The following is a 24,858-nucleotide window of genomic DNA, read 5'->3' as shown; positions in this document are numbered from 1 at the left end:
GCATTCAGAGCCCATCGTGCCTAATACCCCTTAAAGCTTCAGGCCTTGTGGAGAGAGGAGAGAGTGCCCGGGTAGAAAAAGTGATTTCTACATTTTCTTTCCAGGGCTGTATACCTTCCACAGAGACTGCATGTGCCTTATTTACACTTGCTTATTGCATTCTGTTCATATTTTCCAAACAGACAGGGAAAGCCCACTGGGAGAGCACCACCTTACCTGGGCCCTTCTCTGCCCGAGTGCTGTGCTTTCCCTGGGGAGGGAACTGTCTTCCTGCACATTTGGAGTAATGCAGTGGCCCTGTACTTTTCTCTACTAAAGCCCCAGTGGCTGCACAGGTGATACATGCTTCTGGGAGCGGAACAGGAAGGCAGCAGGCTGGACGCAGTCCTTCCAAAGATCCACTGTTCTCACACCAGAGCTAATGAAGGTGGGAGCCTACATGCTCCCTCCATCCTCTGATACTCAGCTAGCTTCCTCTGCTGGCAGAGCTTCCTTTACCTGTGAGGGCCTGATGTTTCGCTGTTCTTCAACCCAGAACATCATGGACCAAGTATATTAATTGCCTCAGTTAGTACTGGCTACCCACAAGCCCAATGAATCCAAAAAGCTGGTCCAGGACCCAGGGGCAGCCCAGCAAGATAATAGCCGAGATCCAAATCCTGTCTCTGCCACTTGATAGCTGTTTGACTTGGGGATTTTATAACCACTGTGTTCATGTTTTCTTTCAATACATATATTTTGATCAACAACTATGTATCCATCCTTATGGTAAGTGCTGGGAATATCAGGTGTGGGGAAATCAGACCAAGCCCTCCCATCATGGAGCTTTTCCACCTGGAGGAAGGCAGATATAAATTATAACCTGAATCTCTTGGACTTGTACTGACCCACCTACAAAATAAGAAGAGGAGAGATGTCATTCTTTATATCCCAGGCGTCTCCTCAGGCTTTTTTTTTTAGAAAAAGCGTAAGAATAAAATTCTAACATATTATGCAGACAATTGGGAAATGGGAAGGGGAACATAAATTTATTCAAGGCCCTGCTGTATGCTAGTAACTGTGAGCTATGTTTTTTTTGTTTGTTTTGTTTTTGCGGTACGCGGGCCTCTCACTGTTGTGGTCTCTCCCGTTGCGGAGCACAGGCTCCGGACGCACAGGCTCAGCGGCCATGGCTCACGGGCCCAGCCGCTCCGCGGCATGTGGGATCTTCTCGGATTGGGGCACGAACCCGTGTCCCCTGCATCGGCAGGTGGACTCTCAACCACTGCACCACCAGGGAAGCCCTGAGCTGTGTTTTATTGATAGTGTCTCATCTTACTCCATGCAGTGATGCTATGAGCTAAGCTTTATTACGCCATTGTGCAGATGGACGGATTGAAGTTTACAAAAGGCAGCAAGAGCACTGTTATACCCAGTTAATAAGTATGTGTTGAGAGCATTCTTTTTTATTTATTTACTTGTTTATTTTTGCCTGTGTTGGGCCTTTGTTGCTGCACACAGGCTTTCTCTAGTTTCGGCGAGCAGTGGCTACTCCTCGTTGCGGTGCGTGGGCTTCTCATTGTGGTGGCTTTGTGGCGGTGTGCGGGCATTAGTAGTTGTGGCACATGGGCTCAGTAGTTGCGGCTCACAGGCTCTAGAGCTCAGGCTCAGCAGTAGTGGTGCACAGGCTGTTGCTTCGTGGCATATGGGATCTTCTGGGACCAGGGCTCGAACCCGTGTCCCCTTCAGTGGCAGGCGGATTCTTAACCACTGGGCCACCAGGGAGCTCTCATTCTTTATGCCAGGAGCTGAGGGCATAAGGTGCTGGGCCCCAAGGCCTGAGCCAGCCTCGGGGCATGTTTTGTGTTGCTATGATCTAGAGGGGGAGATGGACGCTGAGCCAGAAGTTACAGGTGTGCTGAGTGCCATCTGAGGAGCAAGACTTCGAAAGCATTATAAAAGGGAAAACTCACCTGGTTCACGGGTTAGACAATCAGAGAGAAAATACCTTTAAAGCAGAGATCTGATGGAGAGTAGGCATTAGCAAGACAAAGAGAAGAGATGTGCTCCAGGGGGAACAGGTGCGTGGAAAGGACAGTAAGGGCAGAGCCTGGAGGCCGAGGAGGAGAGACTAGAGATGGATCTCACATTGAGGAGTTTGGGTGAACAGTTGGGAGCCTCTGGAGTAGCTAAGTGGGGAAGCGACTTGATCAAATCTGCATTTTAGAAAGATCACTTTGGCTACTGTTCGGCGAAGGGAACGTGGGAGCAAGTCGGGGAGACCGATTAGGAGCCTGGTACCATTGTCTTGGTGGTGGGAGGTCATGGTGGCACCATGGGCTGGCAGTGGGCTAGCAAGAAGCAGGCAACTTTGCGTGGGAGTCCAGGACATCAGGCCCAGGTGTTTGCCCTGAGGCTCTGAGGGTCATTCTCTGACTACGGGAGGAGGTGGCAATTGGGGTCAGTGGATCTCCAAGACGCCACCAACACACCAGCCATGCTCAGCAGACTGAGATCATGGAAGGAAGATGGAGACTAACCTGTAGGAACAGGAAGGCAGATATGGAAAGACTGAGGAAGAGGATGCTGGGCAGAGACGACTGGGAGGATGATAGCAATTAAAACTGAGCTGAAGCCAGGGCTGGGGCGAGAGGGAAGAGAATGGAGAGTAGGAGGGCAGGGCACTGACTGCGCCCACCACTTGGGAAGGTAAAGTAGGGGACAGGGATCCAGCCCCGGCGTCTGTGACTGAGCCAGATCCCTTCCCAAGACAGAAGCATCTTTCCCTCTGACGATCTGATGCTGGTTGCTGAGGACCTTGTTTCTCTCACCAGGAGGAGTGGAGAGACCATCAGACACCCCTCTAGAAATCACAGGAGTTGCCCACCTCCAGGCAGAGTGTGAGACGGCAGGTGGATGTGGTCTTATGGTTTCCTCCACACAGAAATTACTTTTTCCCCAGGAAGGAACCGAGTGTGTGAGCGGTACCCTTTGGGTCCCCTCTTTCTCAAAGCGTTAGTCCTCCTTTCCGACCTTTATCAGGGGCTATGATAGGCATCTTAAAAGGCAAGCGCTTTTCTCCCATTGCCAGCCTGTTATGGCTAGAATACCAAATCTGAGCAAATAGCTCTCTGTGTGCTGTCGTCTTTGATTATTTTTTTTATCTGGCTCCAGGCAGACTGTGCCTGACTTTCTCCTTGTAAGGACCATTCGGTTGAGGACACTGTGAGTGAACAGGGCCCAGTAATTGAGCGCCTCCTATCTCCGATTCAGCTTTCTGATCCCTCTCTACCCAGGCCAGTGGTGTCCTGCTTGAGGACTTCTCCCTGAGCGACAGATGTGCTCCTTCAAGACTCCAGTCCCTGGTTCCATCAGCCATCCAAAGCCTGTGTACTTTGGGAAGTCGGCGGGAAATTCAGCCGTCTTCTAAAGATATAGATTAACTGCACATCTGTCAGGGTTTAGTTAAACATGACTGACTAATTTATCCTGCAGTGTGAGATAGGGATTCATTTCCTTTGCAAGTTGACTTGGCAATTTTCTCTGCTCAAAGAACATTTAGAATAGATGGTGTGCATGGCAATCAGGAAGAAATAGATACTATTAATTTTCCATTTTTCAAATGTGAGATTGACTATACAGCCCATATCCCATTCTCCTCAGAAAAACAGACCACCTCCTCTCCCGTTTAGAGCTGTGCACTGTCTGAAAACTCAGAAAAGAGGGCCTTCTAGTCCCCAGAGGGTCTGAGTTGGGGCCGATAAGCACGTTAGTGGGGGCCTGCGCCCGGGGCCAGTCCTGGTACCTGGCAGAGCCGTGTGGCGCTGCCATCAGCCACAGTTCCTCCTCCTCCTATGGCTCAGCATGAGATGCGGGTTCCCAGCTTGATCGAGCTTGTGATCTCCTTCCTCGGCTAATCTGTACAGATTGGAGGGAAGGACTGGAGGCACAGGCTTGCGTGTCAGGATATCATGATGGACCTCCGAAAGTTGGAAATCCCAAAGGGATAGCTAACTTTCATCCAGCGCTCGCCATACAACGTTCGGCCGTGATGGAAGTAATCTGTACCTGCGCTCTCCCAGATGGAGTCATTCGCTAGCCGCGAGTGACTGCTGAGTACTTGGAACGGGGTGGGTGCAACTGAGGAACGAAATGTTGACTTCTATTTCATTTTAGTTAATTTAAATGCAAATAGCCACATATGGCTCATGGTAACTCTGTTGGATAGCACAGGTATCTGTGTTCACCCGTTTCCTGTGTGGCCAAAGCCAGTTGTGTTTAGGTATCTTTGTCTTACTGGTTTTCTGAATGCTGTTCTATTTGCTCCAAACTTACTGATAAGTTGTCTATTTAAAAATAAAAACAATCGTAGAGGTAATAAAACTCATAGCTGGCACATGCTGAGTAATTACTATATACCATGTGCTTTGCTAAGCCCTCTAACACACCTCATCTCATTTATAGTAACATGATACCCTGAGTTTACGGATGACGAAACGGAGGCGCTGAGGGGTGAAGTGGCTGGCTTGAGTCACCCAGCCAGCCAGTGGTCAAGCTGGGATTCACAGCAGGCAGTGAGACCCCAGAGCTCTTATATACTCTGCCGCCTCTCCCGACAGACCTCAGTGCCATTGCCTGCCTGGTGTTTTAAGATACAGTCGTGTCCTGGTTGTTGAACGCCAGGTATTGTCTTGAGGTCATTAGCAACCTGCGTATAAACAATGGCCACACACTCCATGCTTTACAGAGTTTACCTCTGGCTCCTGGCTGGAAGGAAGGAAGCAGCTATACATGTGCACTGAGGTTGCACAGACCCAGTCTGGGTCTGCTCACCACCTCCCCTCAGATGGAGGGCAAGAGAGTCCTTTCCTCCTGAGGGCTGGGAGGTTTGGCTCGTGTTCTCCGTCAAGGACCAAGCCCCAGGCTCAGGAAAGATGGGCTTTCCTGCAAGCAGACATGACCTATAAAAATGAGGAGAGGCTCTGCCTAGTATTGTCTTCTGGAGGGGATTCATCCCTTTGCAGCTCAGATGGGGGCTGGTCGCCTCAGTTGAGTGAGACGCTGCTCTTAGTGAAGGCTGGATGGGAGTTTGAGCGAGACCCTCTGCTCATTCATCACTACCCCCGTGCCTTCCACTGGGGTCTCTCCGCACTGATAGGTTCTAGCCTTAATCTACATCTTGCCAGCACCATGAGACATTCAGAACCTGGCTCTGCATTGTAATGCGGCTTGCTTGGCTTCACAGCCTGACTCCTGCAGCTTTAGAATTTGGGAAAACTGACAGTTGTGGGGTTCACTTCCTATTTACTGAGGCTTTACCTCCTCAGGTCTCTAATTCCTGTCCCTCCGGATGCGAACAACCGCTAAATGCATTGCTGTTTTTTCTGCCTCTTGGGAGCGGCCCACTGCCTGGACCCTTTGTCAGAATTCTCAGCACCCAGAATTAGGGTAAAATCAGGCAGCTAGGGAAAGTCAGCTCCCTCCTCTGCACCATTGTCCCTCCTTTGGGGATTTCTCTCCTCCAGTCTTAGCTCTCTATGAGACTGTCAAATAGCCCACACCCACCTACCCATCCACCCATCTGGATTTTCTTCTTGCTCAGGAGTATTCGTTGGCCTTGCTCTGTCATACCGTAAAAGATAAGCTGGATAGCTAAAGATGGGCTGCATATAGAAAGGACTCTTCCAGGGACAAGGCATCCATCTGTCCATAGGGAAAAGTCGAGTCAGTCTGTTCAAAGGCCGGCAACATAAGCCACAGCCACAAACCCAAACGTGGGCTAAAGCAAAATCGGGAGTCGCTCTCACTGGGATCTTTTGGTGTCCCAGGCAGCCTTTCCCTAAGAGCATTAGCTGTTCCTAAATGTTAATCTCTTGCCATGAGTTCAGTGGAAAACATCTTCTCTGGCAACTGCAATAGCAAGTTTGATCGGGTTAGCAAAAGGGACCCGTGACGGTCTTTGGAGGCTGGTGCATGACCGCGAGGCCATCCCAGCTTGCTTTCAGAGTGCCAAGGCAGTACAAGTTCGGTTGTGCATAGCGCTGCTTGCCATGGGCATCTCGGCTCTCACTCTGTCATACTCTTTACCTGTGAGAGCAGCATCTTTGGGGCATTTTCACAGTGGCATAAGGAGCTATATCCTGGTTGGAGAGGGAGGTCTGTTAGGAGCATCACATGTTGAGAGTAGAGAGTTCAAAAGAGGAGAAGGCCCACGGACTCACTGTTTCTTCCATCTTCTTTTCTCCAGCCTGCACGGACAAGGAGTTGAGGAACCTCGCTTCCCGGCTCAAAGACTGGTTTGGAGCTCTCCATGAGGATGCAAACAGGGTCGTCAAGCCCACCAGTTCCGACACAGCCCAAGGCAGTAAGACCGCTTTACTCTCGCTAATTTACCTCATTTTAAACACCACATTCCCTCCTCAGTTATTGGATGTTGTTGATTGACCACCCTGAGATGCTGTTGTTAAAAGAAACCCTAAGTTAAATGTAGACACTGACTTGAACTATGCCCCAGTTTCAGAAATATTGGAGGAGAGGGAAATGCCTTAGAATCAAGAAAATACTACAACTTACGTTTTTTAAAGTCTGCTTGCAAAATTATCATGTGCCTAGTACAGTCCTTTTGGAAAATGCATTTAAGTAAAGATACTGTGTATAAAATAGATAAGCAACAATATATATATAATAGATAAGCTGTGTATAAAATAGATAAGCAACAATATACTATATAACATAGGGAATTATAGCCATTATCTTGTAATAACCTGCAAAAATACTGAATCACTATGCTGTACACCTGAAACTAACACAATATTGTACATCAACCATACTTCAATTAAAAAATGTATAGAAACACAGCATTTTAACAACTGTAAGCACGTCGTGGCATGGCATATACTTCAAATGTTCCCTTGCCATGTAGAAAAAAATATTTATGTCTGTGTGTGTGTATATATATACACACACACACACACACACATTTTACAGACTGTCTTATGGCCTTCTTTTATCATCCAGCAATACACTATCTTTCTAGGCTGTTGAGTAGTATTCTGCCTTGTAATCACTATATAGAATCTCAAAGTATAGATACAACATAATTTACGTAATTAGACCTTTATTTAGGAGCTTTGAAGTTGTTCCTAATGTTCAGCTATTATAAGCAACACGGTAGCAAACATCTTTGATAACTTAGCTCTATGGACGTTAATCAGATTGCATTTTGTTTTCCATAGATAAACTCCCAGACAAGTGTTCCCTCCGCCATCACTGAACTGGCAGAGACCATACCCAGAGCCTCTCCAGAAGCTGGAGAGAAAACTCAGAGTAGCTCTGCCTGTTTGTACCTTGACAGAGCCTCTCACTGCCTTTAACGTCAAGGCCATTAGGGGAGAGCTCCTGCACACTGTGGCCGATTGGCACAGAACGGCTTAGTCAACAATACAGTTGTTGAGATGCGTGGAGCTTTGCCACAGCCTCTTCTGTGTAGAGATTTTTATATTGATTTGTCAAAATATAAAAACACACTTTATTTAAAGCAGAGAGTATTTCACCCCATCCCTGATGCCACACTTGTGTGGACAGGATTTCTGAACGTAATGCTCCTGGATTGAACTAAGTAGGTAAGAAGTGATACTGGTAATTGGTGGGGCCCAGAGTTTAACCAGCATCTGGTCTTCAGGCCAAATTAGAATGATCTTCTTAATTTCGGGTTTATCCTTTGCTGTTCATAGCCATCTAGAGATACTAGTAGAGAATGCTGATCCTAGGGGACAATTCTTTCACCAGTTTGGAACTTTTTTACCTTAAGGGAAAGGTAGATTCTGGGAAGCAAATGCTAAGTGTCCAAAGAGTGGGTCCTGGGGTTGTAGTATCTGTGGGAAGGGGGATGTAAGAGTCTTTCTTTCCACCCCTGCCAAAGGTTTCCTTGGGAGTTTGTGGACAGTTAATTCACAGGTAGTCTCTAGAAGCTTTTCCCAGGGGTCTTCCAGGAGCTGCTGAGTCCCCGGGCTTTCTGAACGACCTTTCAGTGAAGAGCAGATTGACGTGAAAGAGCTGCTCCTCGCAGCCTCCAGTCGTGGGAGGCCCCTTCTGCCTCCCGGGGAGCCTGCAAAAGGCCTGCCCTTGGCCACAGGCAAATCAAGTCCCTGAAGAGGTTTTTAGGTTGGATGTCCTGAAGCAACTGGAGCCAAGGGATATAAAGGAATGACACTTGGTTAGCCCACGAGGCACAGGAGGGAGAGACATTTTTGTCAGTCCAGGAGTTCTGAAGGGGAAAACCACGGAACCCTAGAGGTGCCATGAGCTGCTCTGTTCCCCTGGATACCAGATGCAGGTGCCCCTTTTCTAGAGCCTCTCAAATTTGGCACTTATTTCGGTGGTCAGTCAGCAGTATTAAAATGTCCCTTTCCTGTGTATTAAAATGGTAATATCCTACAACATTGATGCATACTACATAAAATATTCCGTACAAAAGCGTGGAGCCATTTAGTGTCAGAGTCAATTATCTTGCTTTATTCAGTCGCCCCTGAGGACATCATCATCACAGAGATTATTCAGTCATGACCTTCAGTCAAAGAAGAGGCCAGATGATGTTCCATAGTCTCTCTTCTTGAAAATCAGGATCTTTTCTAAGATGTGCTTTAAGATATCAAAAGGTATAAATTTAAAAATGGAAAGATTTTTGTATGTTGGAACGGGTAAGTTAAACTTTGCAGTAGCTAGAAAACTTCTCTCAACAAGTTCTTCTATTGAGCACTTCCTGTGTGCCTGTACTGGCTTCTGGACAGCCAAGACCCTGTTGTAAAGATGCTACTTTAAAGGGTGGGCACGCTTTGCTCTGTCTTATATCCTGCTGACTAAGCAGAGGTTCCTGGTGGGGCACATAGAGCCTGATGAGCAGGCTGTAGGTTACAACCCTAGAGGGTCAATCAATCCCATCAGGATCCTCAGTGACAGTCACTGTGGCAGCCCTTGCACTGCTCATCCCTAAACTTGGCGCCCAAGCCAACTGGATGTCCTCAGCGTAGGAGGCTCCTGTGTCATGCGAAGCAGAGGCAGCCCTGGGAGAGGAGGGACTGAGAATGTAGACTGAGGGTTGGGCCACCTGGGCTTGAATTCCAGCCCTGCAATTGTATGACCTTGAGCAAGTAACTTAAATCTTGAGCTTCTTTTCTGTAATCCATAGGGAGGACAAAGCATCATCTCTTAGGGCTGTTATAAGGATTCAGTGAGATAATTCAGTATAAAATGCTGAGAAGAGTGCCTTCAGTAACACAAAAGTGAACTCTTCATCATTTTCCGGGGAAAATAAAACCGGTCCTAGAAATCCAGATTATGGAATAATTTAACATTGCCTGGTGCTTTGATTCCAAACGAAAGATGAGTTTTACATGTGGGGTATGCCTTCTCTGGGGTTTGTCTATAGTACACTCAGTATCCCGAGTGTTAGGCCAAGTGTTATTATTCGAGCGCATACAGTTTCCACTGTAGAAACAAATAATTCTCTAAGAAAACCAACCCTCCTCCCCGCACCCCGGGAAATAAAAAGAAATAATTTTCTGAGTCATACATGATTCCATGTCATGTACCTCTTGAGGGGATTGCAGAAAAGAAAAATGGGGAACAGAGGCAGGTACCCTGGCTTGTTTTCCCATTAATGTTCAGACTGCTTGGACTGAACAGTCCTTTGGGATATAATCACTGCTTCTGGATTGTACCACATAGTTTCATCTCACTGCCATCCTTTTACGATAGTTCTTTTGTTTTGGTTTTTCAAGTAGTTTTTTTTCCTCAATATAAAAGCATAGTTTGCAGTATTATCCGTTAGTCCTCTTACTCACCATGTTTGTACTCTTCCTTTTTCAGGCATCCCCTGTTTTAAGCAAGTCTGGTAAATGAAAATCCCTATTTACATCACAGATAAATTAGGATTGGGGATTTATTCCCTTTAGAATATATTCTCCTCAAATGCTGACTTCTGTTTTAGCACATTTTAGACTGTTTCATTTAAAAACCAACCAACCACCACCACATGTTCTGGTAGAAGGCTGCTGAGACTGTACCCGTGGAGGGGGAAAGCACCAGGGGAGGAGGTGGAGAGGGTGGGCCCTGGGGCTCCTTTGGGGGCAGAAAGCTGGGGAGCAAGCAGGGCAGGAGAGAGCAGGCTTGGTGGCAGCTAAGACACGTCCTTCCCTCTACAGGGTTTGACACCAGCATCCTTCCCATCTGCAAGGACTCCCTGGGCTGGATGTTCAACAAGTTGGACATGAACTATGACCTCCTGCTTGACCACTCAGAGATCAACGCCATCTACCTGGATAAGTACGAGCCCTGTATCAAGCCTCTCTTCAATTCCTGTGACTCCTTCAAGGATGGCAAGCTCTCTAACAATGAGTGGTGCTACTGCTTCCAGAAGCCTGGAGGTAAGGCAGGAGGGAGGTGGGGCCCAGAGGGCAGGGCCACCATGCTGTGCAGGGAAGGGCCCCCTATCATGTCCTGGGGAGATAGACAAGGATCAGCAAGCAGAAAGACACAGCTAGAGAATAAAGCAAACTCTCTTTTCTCCTCATTGACCTCCACTTTCAGCATGGTAGGGAAAACTCAGGAGCATAACCCAGGAGTGTTATTCCACTCCTCCTTTTAGGAAAATCTTTTAACTGTTGTGCCTCAGCTTTTCCATCTGTAAGATGGGCGTAGAAACCTTTGCTACATAATTCCCAAAGTCAGTGTAAGATCCTTCATGTCTTTGTTTTTTGTACATTTTCTTCAGATTAGGTTCTTAGGTGTTTCTCTTTGGTTTCAGTAGGAACTCTCTCTATATACTAAGACATTAGAATTGGTCTCATCATAGGTATTGCAAATAGTTTTTTCCCCAAATTTGACTATGTGCGTTTTCGCTAGGGTGAAATTTTTAAGATAGTTAAATTTCTCCATCTTTTATTTTGGGGCTTCTTAGAAGCCGTAAGGCTTACGTTAAGCTTAGAAAGGCATTTCCCACTGTGAAATAGTAAAGCAATTCTCTTGTTTTCTTTAGTACCTTTGTGGGGTTTTGTTTGTTTACTGAAATATTTTATCACTTTAGTTTTTTGTGTGTGTGCAGTCAAGTAGAGTCCCAGTCGCGATCCCTTGAGATGGTTGTCCACTTGCCCATTTGTCATTAATTGACTAACCCATCTTTCTCCCACTAGTTTGAAATGCTTCCTCTATCATATATAAAACTCCTATATGCTCTATGTATATCTGTCTATTCCTGGGTGCTCTGTCCTACTAATTGACATGTTTTATTATTTAGTGGACCACTCTCTCCTACCATTAATCTTTTTTCAGAATATCGTTATATGTCCTATATGTTTGAACTCTTTGAATTTTATAATCAGTTCATTCAATTAAAAAAAACTTACTGGTATTTTTTTTAGAATTAGGCAAAATTAGATTAATCTAGAGAGTTGACAGCTGTATAATATTGAACCCTTTTATCCTAGAACAGGGTTTGTCTGTTAACCAGCAAGCTACAAGTTTGGTTTTCACAGATGTTATACTTCCCTTGTGTTTACTGTTGTTGCCAGTATAGACAAAATCCATTTTTTCCCATTATATTTCCTCACTGGTGATTGCTTCACTATTAAATTTGTTCCCGGCCACCATACTAAATCCTCACTTTATTTATGATGGTTATTCTGGTTGGTTTCCTTGAATTTTTCAGGTGTGTACCCATATTATCTGCAAATAGTGATAGTTTTTTCTCTTTTCAATTTTTGTACCTCATTTCTTTCTAATCATCACATCAGCTAGTTCTTCCAAATCGATGTTACATAATAGCCATGCTTTTTACTTCAATAGGAATGCTTGTGGTGGTTCAGCGTTAAGCTTAATGATAGCTTTGGGCTTGAGTTCATACAAATTCATGTGGCTTTAGCTCCAGGTTGAGGCTGAATGAAGTGAAGCCTCATTGCTAATACTTCACCTGGAGGGGTAATGCCAGGGCCCCGAGAGGGAAGTAACTGCCTTAACCACGAGACACAGCTGAGCCCCTGGCCACATGCGATGTCTCCAGATAGCAACTGTGGGAGGGAGGCAGGACCCACCTATGGAAAAGAATGGCATCTAGGAGGAGTTGAGCAAAATAATTTGTTGTCGTTCTTTGTTTCTTATTTTGTGTACTTCTCCCATTTTCTTAAGTTAGTTCCTTTATTTTTTGGATAAAGTTCCTACCACCTCCCTTCCTGACCCAGAACCAACTTTGGGAGTTCTATTTACCCTCACCTTTCTTTATTATTTCCTATATTTTTAATGTATGTACTTGAGGGTAAAGTTTTCCTCCAAAGCACTCCTTTAGCTGTAGGCCATAGGTATTCATAGTTTGTATTTTTATTATGGTTAATTTGTAGATATTCTACAATTAAGGATCTGGGTATCTCTTTGGCCCAATAAAGCTTTGAAAGAGCACTTTTAAACTCTTCGTGCTGACTGAGATCATTCTTTTCTTTATTGCCAAGTTTTAGAAGTTTTTTCAGAAGTTCTCATGGGAATTAGTCTTTGAATGTTTGAAAATATATAAATTTCCTTTATACAGAAGCAAAGATGCTAAGTATAAACTTCCTGGAATCATAGTTTGCTCTCTTGATACTTTAACGTTATTCTCCTAGCCCTGGATGTAGTTTAGTTAATGAAAGAGTGAACCCATACTAATTTTTCTCCCTTTTGGTGGTGATGTAACCATTTTGCCTGGAAGCCAAAAGGATTCTTTACCTTTCACGGCTATGAACTTCCTTGGACATGTTTTAGTTTTGCTCAGGCTATATCAATCACTTTTTCCTGAGACATGTTATGCTCTTTTGAGCTCTAGAATTAAAACTTTTTTGTCCCACGTGTTTAGTCTCTTCTCATCAGTCACATGGACGGTTCACATCAGTTTTGTTGCTTCAGATATAGCCTTCCTTTCTTTAACGGCTTAATTTTCCTCTTTATGTTATTTATATCCTTGAGCTTTTGTACCTGTGCATTAAAATACTTGTAGACGGTCTTTTTTCATTAGAATCTTTGGTAAATATTTTCTTCTCAGCAGCATACATTTTCTGTTACAAATTTTTCATCTGAAGTTTGTTCTTGTTCGTTCCTCTCTTCTTCTTGCAGCATTTTTAGTAGGTCTCAGTCTTGATTCATTTTTACTTATAAGTAGAGTTTTTAAAGACGGTTTGAGAAAGGGGCCTGACAATTAGAAACTTTCTTCCTGGTAAACTGGCAGAGTGTTTATGATTGTGATGCTCCTTCAGGAGCAGTCCTCTAAATGCCTAAAGATTTTTTCTCTGTATTTCTTCATAGGGAGATGATGAGCATTTCCATTTGTACCTACCTCATATGGTGACTGTAAAGATTAAATTAATTAGAAAATTCTAAAACATTAGCTGGTGCATTCTGAGAATTCAGTGAATGTTCATTATTTGCTATAGATGCTACTTTTTTTTTTTTTTTTTTGCGGTACACGGGGCCTCTCACGTTGCAGAGCACAGGCTCCGGACGCACAGGCTCAGCGGCCATGGCTCACGGGCCTAGCCGCTCTGCGGCATGTGGCATCTTCCCGGACCGGGGCACGAACCCGTGTCCCCTGCATCGGCAGGTGGACTCTCAACCACTGCGCCACCAGGGAAGCCCTAGATGCTACTTTTAATCATCAAAGAAAGATGGAGTTTGGTCTCTTTTTTGCTGGTTTCAGGTGGTATCTTTCTCCTGTACTCCGAAATCATCTTAAACCCAGAAGTCAAAAACATGTACTTGATAGTTTCTCTCAAGGAATGAGAAGCAAGACCAGGTGGCATTGTGAAATCCGAAGGGTAACAGATGTAAATAGGCACTCAGGTACCTTCTGCAGACTCCACACTTGTACTTACAGAGGTAGGGTAAGTGCTCTGAGAATCCAAATGTCATGGTCTTTGCTGGAGAACCATGAGCAAATAGCAGAGCCACAGCATCTGCAAAGGCCGGTCATAGTAAAATTAAGATTAGTGAGGTCGCCTTTCTTTTTGCTTGGAGTGGAAGTCAAAAGGGTACCACACACTTTCATATGCCCTACTTTAGCCATGTGGCTCCCACTGTATCAGCCCTTCACTCGAGAATGGACAGTTTTGAGCTCATTTGTAATAACACGTTTTATCACTGAAGACTTGGAGGCTGAGAGGGAGAAAGAGACAGGCCCAAAGTACTTACCTAGGAGGTTGCAAAGCCCAGAGTTAAGGTGTCACCCTTCTGTCCCTCTAGATCTCTTCTGTATCTTCATAGTTGTCCCTTGAGGCCTGTGTTTTACTTTCCTGGGGTAGTGAGCCATGAGGTCGGAGGTAGCCATTCTAATCGTCTTTCTATCCTGCAGTAAGACCTGAGGTAGATTAAGTATTTGTCCCAGTCTGTGGATTCAACACACGTACCCACTAGTAACCTTTTATCCTGGTTCTCAGCTCATAGAAGTCTTGGCTGATAAGAGACTTTTTTTTCTTTCTATAAGGAAGTAAATAATGAAATCACTGACTAGACACTTGGTATTTGCTTGAATGGTTGGTGGGAAGAAAGATTCCTATACAGTGCAAGTAGCCCCCAAATACTATTTTAAGTACCTAGTGGTATAAAATGTTGTTTTTTTAAAATTAGTGCCACTAATGGCCTGAATTTGTTTTGCTGCATAGTAACAGCAGATGAAGTAATTCCACTCCCAGGTGTGTCATTGTCTCCATTTCGTGTCAAGAGTGAAACCAGTCTTTAGCAATCATATCCCTTACCATCTGGAAACTGACTTGCATAAATTATTTTTAGGTCTCCCTTGCCAGAATGAAATGAACAGGATTCAGAAGTTGAACAAGGGGAAAAGCCTGTTGGGTAAGCACCATTTCTTGCCACTCATTTAAACAACTAATTAAACCATCCGTGTCTCTTGTAATATTGAGCACAGCCATGGTTATTCAATTAGGGACCAGTGTTTTGTGAAAAAACTGCCTCATATTACCCGAGACAGGGCTCTTCCAGGAAGCTGGTACTAGGCGGTAGTCCACAGGACATCCTCTGAGGCTCAGTTAGCTGGCTGAGAAACGCTGCATGCTCCATCAGCGGGAGGAGACGTCAAAGGTCAGCCCATGACTAGTGGGCAGGTCATCGGGCTGAAATCGAGCTAACCCCTCCCTGATCTTGGCTTTTCCTTCTTTCAGGTATGGCCATTAAACGGAGCTCTCAAGGGTTCCTTCCAAGTTAAAATGATAAGATCTATATAGAATTTCCTACATTCTGCAGATCAAGTTGTCCATTCAAGGAGGACGATGAGCTGAGTCCCTTCTAAATTTATCAGACAGGGTCCAAGGACTCGAGTGCACTTAAACACACTCCTGTTTCAGGTGCATGATCACTGGACCCTGTCTCTACGTTTCTCCTCTTATCTTTTGTCCAAATGTTGAGGTGGAAGCAAGTGGGTTGTGCGGGTGTGTTTTTCCCCTGACGTGCAAATCTGTGGCCAAGGTAACAAATGCTGGCTGTTGAAGGTTCCCTTTAGCTCCATACCTTCCTTTCTGCAGCACGCAGACCAGGCCATTGCTGAGACATCAGAGACACCTCATTTGTTTGCCCAAAAAAGAGCCTGCACTGCTTCCCTTGCTTTTTAAAAAGATAGCTGACAGCTACAACACGAATTATTCCTGTTAAACATTCAGAAGCAGGTTCACCCCCTAAACAAACAGCCTGCCATTTAGCTATTTTCTTGAAGGAAACGGGCAAGTTTTTTGCAGATTGGTCTGTGAACTCTGGCCATTTCTCTTCATCTGATGTTTGTGCCACCTCAAAGTGCATCTGATCTCCTTCCTACTACTTTTGAAAATTACTTATTTCACTGGCTTGCCTTAGACTTCCCACTTCTGATAACACCCTTTTCAGCTCACCAAGAACTCCAAAGTCGTTGTGATCTGGACCTGAGTGTAGGTTCTTCTCCAGTGTTGAAGACATAAAAGCATCTTTCTGGATCTCTCTTCCATTGGGCTTTCCTCCAGTGCAAGGACTTGTGCTCAATGATCTGATTCTTCCATGTGCGAGGTTATTTTGGGTTTGAGTGATGTGCTTAAGAGAACTAATAGAGAGTGCTATTTCTGGATGCATGGATATCTTCTTACTGCTTCATTGATAATGAGATATTTTTAAAGTATGTGGCCTCAGATAAAATGTCTCATCTTTTATTTTCCCCAGTTCACAGGAATGAAAGGCCTATCTTTTTCCTACTGTGAATCCCACCTAGTTTTAAAGCTCACTTTACCACATCTCCCCACATAGGGATATTATTCCAGCCGACTCATAAAAATACCATTTATCTGCTTACAAATTATTTTTTGCAGGAGGAAATCTCCTAATATAACACATGTGTATTCAGGGGCATTCAGATTCCTAGCAGAGACAAGCAATAACAAATTACAGTCAGTTATAATTACTGCCTACTTAGAAAAAAACGGTAATTCTATTACCTTATAGAGCAGCACCTGCTTCCTACCAACCTGGGGCCTCAAGCCAGGATATATAATTTTTTTGCAGGGGGGCATCTATTAACTGCTCTTGTTTTCCAACTGCAGCTCAAGGAGGAGGATCAGTATTTCCTCACCTTTCTACTTGTTCTCAAAAGAAAGCATCTGCTTTTTTCTTTTTGTCCTTCCTTCTGTTCCCTGAAGACCAGGGGTGCTGTGCACTGGCTGAGCAACTAAGAGTATGGGCACTACTTCTAACTGCAGCACCAGCAGACTTACCTGTCACTTAGGAGGGATTTTTCTGGGGGCAACTTCCTAGCTGTGACCTTTGAGAACATGGTCATCTTGGAACAGCTTGGTGAGCAGATGCTAGAATCAGCTGGATCTGAGGTTACTGTCTGCCATGCCACTCTTCTTTCCAGATCTGTTCTATGAAATAAAATAAAAGGTCAATTTAAAAACACAGTCACTCTCAAGAAATCACAAATAAAATTAGGCAGTAGAAGCCAGTGGTAAGCAGAAACCTCCATCTTCACATGGCTGATTAATGTTACTACTCAGGTTACACTGAGAATTGTCCCACAGTAGATGAGCACACAATCATCAAACACACACACATACGCCCCCTAAGAAAAATGAAAACGAAAAACTGTCATAAAGAGTACCTACAGTTGAGTGTTAAGAAGAGAAAATATCATCTTCAGAGTGCTGAGAGGAAATCACTTTGAACCTAGGATGTTAAATTTATCTCAGTGATCATCCAAGTGTGATGACAGACATATTCTCAAACCACAGATTCAGTAAGCTTACTAACCGTAGACTTACTAAAGGTTTTAATATGCAGAAGACAAACAATACCAGAAGGAATTATTGAGATACAATGTGGAAAAGAAATAAGGCATGCTGCTAAATCTAAACAAATATGAACTATAAAAATGTTTTGATATCAAGGTAGAATTAAAATTTCAGACTGTTGGGGGTGAGAAAAATGTGATAAAAATGTGTCTGGTTTATTCAGGAATAAAAGAAAATATAGATTAACTTAAGATTTTATTAAGAAAAATATGATTCTCAGTGCATATTGTAAGGTAACAGTAAAAATATTGGAAAAAGAATGTATAGTTTTTAAACCTATGGAAGACAACCATAGAATAAAGAAAACTTGATCATTTCAACAGAAAGCAGGAAAGGGGGAAGACAGCAAACACAAAATACAGTGGTAGATATAAAAACACGCATATCTGTAATCACCATAAATGTGACTGGGCTAAACTCATTTATTATGAGACAGAGACTGAGAAAATCTGACAAGAGCAAATACTTTGTTTTCAATTCTTAAGAGAAAGAGGTATTATTATAAGAGAAAGAGGTATTATTATAAGAGAAAGAGGTATTATTATCTTGCTGAAATGTTACATTTACTGTGTTGTTATGTCATCAATTGGTATACCCATAACTTTAAAACAAAATGTAACATTATAACAATTGTAACTATAGATGTAACCAGCATAGGAGCACTCAATATATAAGGCAAATACTAACAGACATAAAAGGAGAAATTGACAGTGACACAATAATAGTGGGGGACTTCACCCCACTTTCATCAATGGACAGATCATCTAGATAGAAAATCAATAAGGAAACACAGGCCTTAAATGCTATTTATACAGCATTCCATCCAAAAGCAGCAGAATACACAGTCTTTTCAAGTGCACATGGAACATTCTCCAGGATTGATCACATCTTGGGGCACAAAGCAAGCCTTAGTAAAGTTAAGAAAATTGCAGTCAATATCAAGCATCTTTTCTGACCACAGTGCTGTGAGATTAGAAATCAACTATAAGATAAACACTGGAAAACAGCACAAACATGTGGAGTCTAAACAACCAGTGGATCACTGAAGAAATCAAAAAATACCTAGAGACAAATGACAATGAAAACAGGATGATGCAAAAGCAGTTCTAAGAGGGAAGTTTATAGCAATACAATCTTACCGCAGGAAGCAAGAAAACTCCCAAATAAACAACCTAACCTTACGCCTGAAGCAACTAGAGAAAGAAGAACAAACAAAACCCAAAGTTAGTAGTAAGGAAAGAAATTATAAAGATCAGAGCAGAAATAAATGAAATAGAAACAAAGAAAACAATAGCAAAGATCAATAAAACTAAAAGCTGGTTCTTTGAGAAGATAAACAAAATGGATAAACCCTTTGACTCATCAGGAAAAAAGTGGAGAGGATGCAAATCAATAAAATTAGAAGTGGAAAAGTTACAACTGACACCACAGAAATACAAAGGATCCTAAGCGACTACTACAAGCAATTATATGCCACTAAAATGGACAACCTAGAAGAAATGGACAAAATCTTAAAAAGAATGGAACCTTCTAAGACTGAACCAGGAAGAAATAGAAAATATGAACAGACCAATCACAAGCACTGAAATTGAAAGTGTGATTAAAAAATTCCCAACAAACAAAAGTCCAGGACCAGATGGCTTCACAGGTGAATTCTATCAAACATTTAGAGAAGAGCTAACACCCATCCTTCTCAAACTCTTCTAAAAAATTGCAGAGGAAGGAACACTCCCAAACTCATTCTATGAGGCTACTGTCACCCAGATACCAAAACCAGACAAAAATACCACAAAAAGGAAAATTACAGGCCAATATCACTGATGAGTATAGATGCAAAAATCCTCAACAAAATACTAGCAAACAGAATCCAGCAATACATTAAAAGGATCATATGCCATGGTAAAGTGGAGTTTATCCCAGGGACACAAGGATTTTTCAATATCCACAAATCATTCAGTGTGATACACCATGCTAACAAAGTGAAGAATAAAAACCATATGATCATGTCAATCCCAAACTCCCAGTCTGTCCCTCCCCCACTCCCCCTGGTAACCATAAGTTCATTCTCTAATTCTGTGAGTCTGTTTGCTTTCTAAATAAGTTCACTTGTATAGGTTTTTTTTTTGGATTCTGCAATATAAAGCAATATCATATGATACTTGTCTTTCTCTGTCTGACTTCACTTAGTATGACAATCTCCAGGTCCATCCATGTTGCTTTTCAATGGCTGAGTAATATTCCATTGTTTCCATATATCACTTATATACAGAACCGAAAAAAATGATACAAACGAACTTATTTACAAAACAGAAGCAGACTCACAGACATAGAAAAACTTATGATTACCAAAGGGGAAAGGTGAAGGTGGGGAGGGATAAACTGGGAGTTTGGGATGGACATGTACACACTACTACATTTAAAATAGATAACCAACAAGGGTCTGCTGTGTAGCACAGGGAACACGGCTCAATATTCTGTAATAACATAAATGGGAAGAGAATTTGAAAAAGAATAGATACATGTATATGAATAACTGAATCACTCTGCTGTACACCTGAAACTTAACACAACATTGTAAATCAACCATAGTCCAATATAAAATAAAAATTTTAAAAAAAGAACACACACACACACAAAGTAACAGAACTGCAAGGAGGAGTTGTCATATCTATAGCCTAATCAGAGACTCTAATATACCTCTTCTTGAAAACTTACAGTTCAAGTATACAAAAGAAGAAATGAACAACATAATTCATTAGCATTTTTATATATGTATTCCTATTTTATATATGTATTCCTAGTCATCAGCATTTTTATATATGTATTCCTGTATACGTACATAGGCATAGAATAGACAGTCTGTTCAAACACACATGACATTTGTCATGGACTACACAAAAGAAAACTAAAACTAAACACCTCAAAAAAGTATCATAGATGATATTCTCTACAACACAATACAAACAGAAGTAAAAAGTGAGGTTACACAACCTTATATGTCTGAGTTTTGTTTTTTAAATAATTAGTCAAAGATGAAATAAAGTAAAACTACAAAACATTTAGACCTGAATGAAAATGAAAGCACTATGTGCCAAAAACAGAGAAGCAACTAAAATGAAACTTAGAGGAACATTCATAGCTTCAAATGCATTTCTGGAAAAAAAAAAACAAAACTAAAATTTCAAATCCAAAAGCTATAAGGACAACACAGTTAAGACTAAAGCAAAAAGAAATCAAATAGACAAAACTTTGACAATGGGAAAGCCTCAAATAGTCTCATGAATTTAAAAATGGGCTGTAACCTCAGATATAGATGAATAGTATAAATCTGTAGTTCTCAAACTTCACAGTTTGAGAACTACAGAAACACCTGGAGAGTTTATTAAAGCATAGTTTGCTGGGCCCCGCTCTCAAAGTCTTTAAGTCAGTAGGTTTGAGGTGGGCTCAAGAACTTGCTTTTCCAAGCAGTTTGTTTGCCACTGATGATGCAGCTGCTGGTCCTGGGCCCACACTTTGGAAACCATTGCTATAAACCAACTTACAGCAATTACGAAAACCTAGTTGAAAAGGATACTATGAGTATGGGTCATGAAGAAAAAGAAGACCCAACAGGATTAAAAAAAAAAAAACAAAAACATTAATTTTAAATCAAAATCAAAATCCTACTGTCACCTCCTAAAATAGGCACCAGGCCCAAAATATTTTTATGGGTGAATCCATGGAAGAGATCATTCTCATTTTATGCAAAACATCTGGAGTACAGAAAAAGAAAAATACCTGAATCACTTTACAAATGAGTTGCTTGGATACAGAAATTGAAGAAACAAAACTATATGCCTCTATCACTTAGTAACATAGAGGCAAAAGGATCAGGAAATTGAATCCAATATATCATGACCAAGTAGTATTTATTCCAGGAAAGCAAAGATATATTTTAAAAAATTGTGCCACTCATTAAAAGCATATAAAGGATAAAAAATCCTATGATTCTCTCAAGTATTAATGTTATTGAATCAGGAAGGAATAGAAAATCTGAACAGACCAGTTACGAGTGAGGAGATTGAATCAATAATCAAAAATCTCCCAAGAAAGCAAAGACCAAGAGCAGATAGCTTCACTGGTGAATTTGACCAAATATTTAAAGAAGAATTAACACCAATCCTTCTCCAACTCTTCCCAAAAAACTTCAGAGGAGGGAACACTCCCAAACTCATTTTATGAAGCCAGCATTACCTTGATACTAAAGCCAGAAAAAAACACTACAAGAAAAGAAAACTACAAGCCAATATCCCAGATGAATATAGATGCAAAAATTCTCTAGCAGCACATTAAAGGAAAGGAAGATGTAAAATTTTCTTTGTTTGCAGATGATACAATTTAACCAAGGAGGTGAAAGATCTCTATGCTGAAAACTGTTAAGACATTGATGAAAGGAATCCCATATTCATGGATTAGAAGAATTAATATTGTTGAAATGTCTATACTACCCAAAGTCATGTATAGATTCAAGGCAATTTCTATAAAGATCCCAGTAGCATTTTTACAGAAATAGAAACACAATCCTAAAATTTATATGAAACCACAAAACCCCCAAATAGCCAAAGCAACTCTAAGAAAGAACAAAGAAGAACACTTTCTGATTTCCAGCTGTATTATAAAGCTATAGTCAACAAACAAGGTTGTACTGGCATAAAAATAGACACATAGAGTAACAGAACATAATGGAGAGCCCAGAAATAAACCCATACATATACAATCAACTAATATATTCAAAAGACAGTCTCTTCAATAAATGGTGCTGGGAAAATTGGATATTCACATGTAAAAGAATGAAACTAGACCCCTACCTTACACCACTCACAAAAATTAACTTGAAATTGATCAAACCTAAATGTAAGACTGGAAGCAATAAAACTGCTAGAAAAACACAAAGGAAAAAAGCTCTTGACATGGGCCTTGGCAGTGAGTTTTTGCATATGACACCTAAAACACAAGCAACAAGATCAAAAATATGTGGGACTACATCAAACTTAAAAGCTTCTGTGCAGCAAAACAATCAAAAAAACGAAAAGACAACCTATGGAATGAGAAGAAATATTTGCAAACCATATATCAGATAGGGGTTAATATCAATATATGTAAAGAACTCATACAACTCAATAGCAAAAACAAAACAAACAAAGAATTCCACAAATAATTCAATTTGACAAATGGACAAAGGAACTGAATAGACATTTTTTCCAAAGAAGATATTCAGATGGTCAACAGGTACATGAAAAGGTGCTCAGCCTCACTAATCATCAGGGAAGTGCAAATCAAAACCACAATAAGATATCAGGTCCTACCTGTTAGAACGGCTATCATGAAAAAGACAAGGGATAACAAATGTTGGCAAGGATGTGGAAAAAGGAGAACCCTTGTGCACTGTTGCTGGGATTATAAATTGGTGCAGCCCTATGGAAAACAGTATGGAGGTTCCTTGAAAATTTAAAGATAGAACTACCATATGATCCAGAAATTCTGCTTCTGGGAATATATCTGAAGGAAATGAATATACTATGTCAAAGAGATATCTGCACACCCATATTCATGGCAGCATCATTTACATTAGCCAAGATGTGGAAACAACCTAAGTGTTCATCAACGGATGAATGGCTAAAGAGGTTCATATATGTTTATATATATATATATATATATGTATATGTATGTATACACACACACACACACACACACACACACATATATATATATATATATATATGAACAGAACATCATTCAGCCAGAAGAAAGAAGGAAATCCTGCCAATTGTGATGACATGGATGGACTTTGAGGGCATTATCCTAAGTGAAGTAAGTCAGACAGAGAAAGAAAATACTGTATGATCACTTGTATGTGTAATCTAAAAACAAACTTTGAGACTGGTGGTAAACACAGGCAGAGTATGGGCAGCGGGAAAATTGGATGAAGGTGGTCCAAAGGTACAAACTTCCAGTTATAAGATAAATAACTACTGGGATATAACATACAACGTGATATCTATAGTTAACACTGCTGTATGGTAGATATGAAAGTTGCTAAGAGTAAATCCTGAGAGTTCTTCTCCCAAGGAAAAAAAATTTTATTTTCTATATGAGATGACGGATGTAAACTAAATTTACTGTGGTAATCATTTCACAATATATAAGTCAAATCATTGTGCTATATACCTTAAACTTATCCAGTGCTGTGTGTCGATTATATGTCAATTACATTTCAATAAAACTGGAAAAACTTCTGAAATAGTTATTAATACGAGTAGAACCACAGGGAAAAAGAGAACTCATCCAAGAAGGAATCCTATCTAACCTTGAGCAAGTCCTAGGGCCCTGTAATTTTGATTAGGTAATAACCAAGCATGCCATTCTTTCTTGCTGGCTTTGCAGTAAATACCCTGTCTGATGTGTGAGCCCTCGTGTCTGTTTTTGAGGGCATTAACTCTGAATATCTGTGCACTTCTCTGATTCAAGTTGGACCTTTCGTTCTCCCAGGAGCATTCATACCTCGGTGTAATGAGGAGGGCTATTACAAAGCCACACAGTGCCACGGCAGCACAGGGCAGTGCTGGTGTGTGGATAAATACGGGAACGAGCTAGCTGGCTCCAGGAAACAGGGTGCTGTGAGCTGTGGTGAGTAAGGCCTGCTGCATCAGCCCCCAATGACCTCTGGTGACTTAGAGGTACTCACTGTATGAGGATCTGGGCAGAAGAATTTGTAGAGGTCGTTATGGTCTACAGTGAGTGAGTTTACAATGGAGATAAAGTAACCCTGAAATCACATGAGATAATGCATAGCTAGTTTTCCGAGTGCCAGGAGCTCACTATGGCCAATGAACTGGACAACAGTTTTTGACAGTCAGAAACGGTTGCAGGCAAAGAGTGACTCAGATAGACCTCCCAACAAGGTAGAAACATCTCAAGAATTCTGGGGCTCATATCAGAATAAAGCTTATGGTCCATGCCAGGTAGACAGGGATGCTCTCATGTTCAGAAGGTAAATTGCATGATTTTGCCCTACAGTTAAGGAAGTCGTGAGGCATAAGCAGAACCTAACCTCAGATCTTTTCTTCCTTCTTAATGTTTCAGAAGAGGAGCAGGAAACTTCAGGGGATTTTGGCAGTGGCGGCTCTGTGGTCCTGCTGGATGACCTAGAGGATGAATGGGAGCTGGGACCAAAGGACAAAGTGGGGAAGCTGCGGGTGCACGCCCGGGCAGCGACGGAGGATGATGAGGACGAGGGCGACGAGAAAGAGGACGAGGTCGGGTACATATGGTAGTTCCCACGAGGAGGAGGACACGAGGTTCGCACAACACTGCAAGTCACTTCCTGTTCCTGCATTTGTATCTAAGACTCCACGGCACATGGCCTCTTCTCCATTGTTGCCCTCTCTACCCAACCTAAGGTTCGGAAGACAACTCCTTGTTCCCGGAGCGTTCTGATTTTGCATACGGCGTGTGGGAAAAAGGGTGTTGTGTTTTGTTTTTTAGACAGGGGAAGGCAGGCTGA

At 42.1% G+C, this 24,858-nt stretch overlaps 1 protein-coding gene across 1 annotated transcript in view; it reads left to right on the top strand.

Annotated features, from left to right (window-relative positions):
• SPOCK1 (SPARC (osteonectin), cwcv and kazal like domains proteoglycan 1) overlaps window positions 1-24,628 on the top strand; it is a gene marked incomplete at both ends in the record, with an annotated part of 555,003 nt that extends 530,375 nt beyond the window's left edge. The window contains 5 exons of the mRNA XM_082652183.1: window positions 6,227-6,343; window positions 10,182-10,403; window positions 14,782-14,844; window positions 23,844-23,981; window positions 24,438-24,628. Coding sequence (XP_082508309.1) covers window positions 6,227-6,343; window positions 10,182-10,403; window positions 14,782-14,844; window positions 23,844-23,981; window positions 24,438-24,628 — 731 coding nt within the window. The remainder of the gene's footprint in view (window positions 1-6,226; window positions 6,344-10,181; window positions 10,404-14,781; window positions 14,845-23,843; window positions 23,982-24,437) is intronic.
• Window positions 24,629-24,858: the final 230 nt, after the last annotated feature.

This window comes from Grampus griseus (assembly GCF_964374135.1).
Source record: "Grampus griseus genome assembly, chromosome: 3".
NCBI lineage: Eukaryota > Metazoa > Chordata > Mammalia > Artiodactyla > Delphinidae > Grampus > Grampus griseus.
This window is presented reverse-complemented; position numbering and strand designations above follow the sequence as displayed.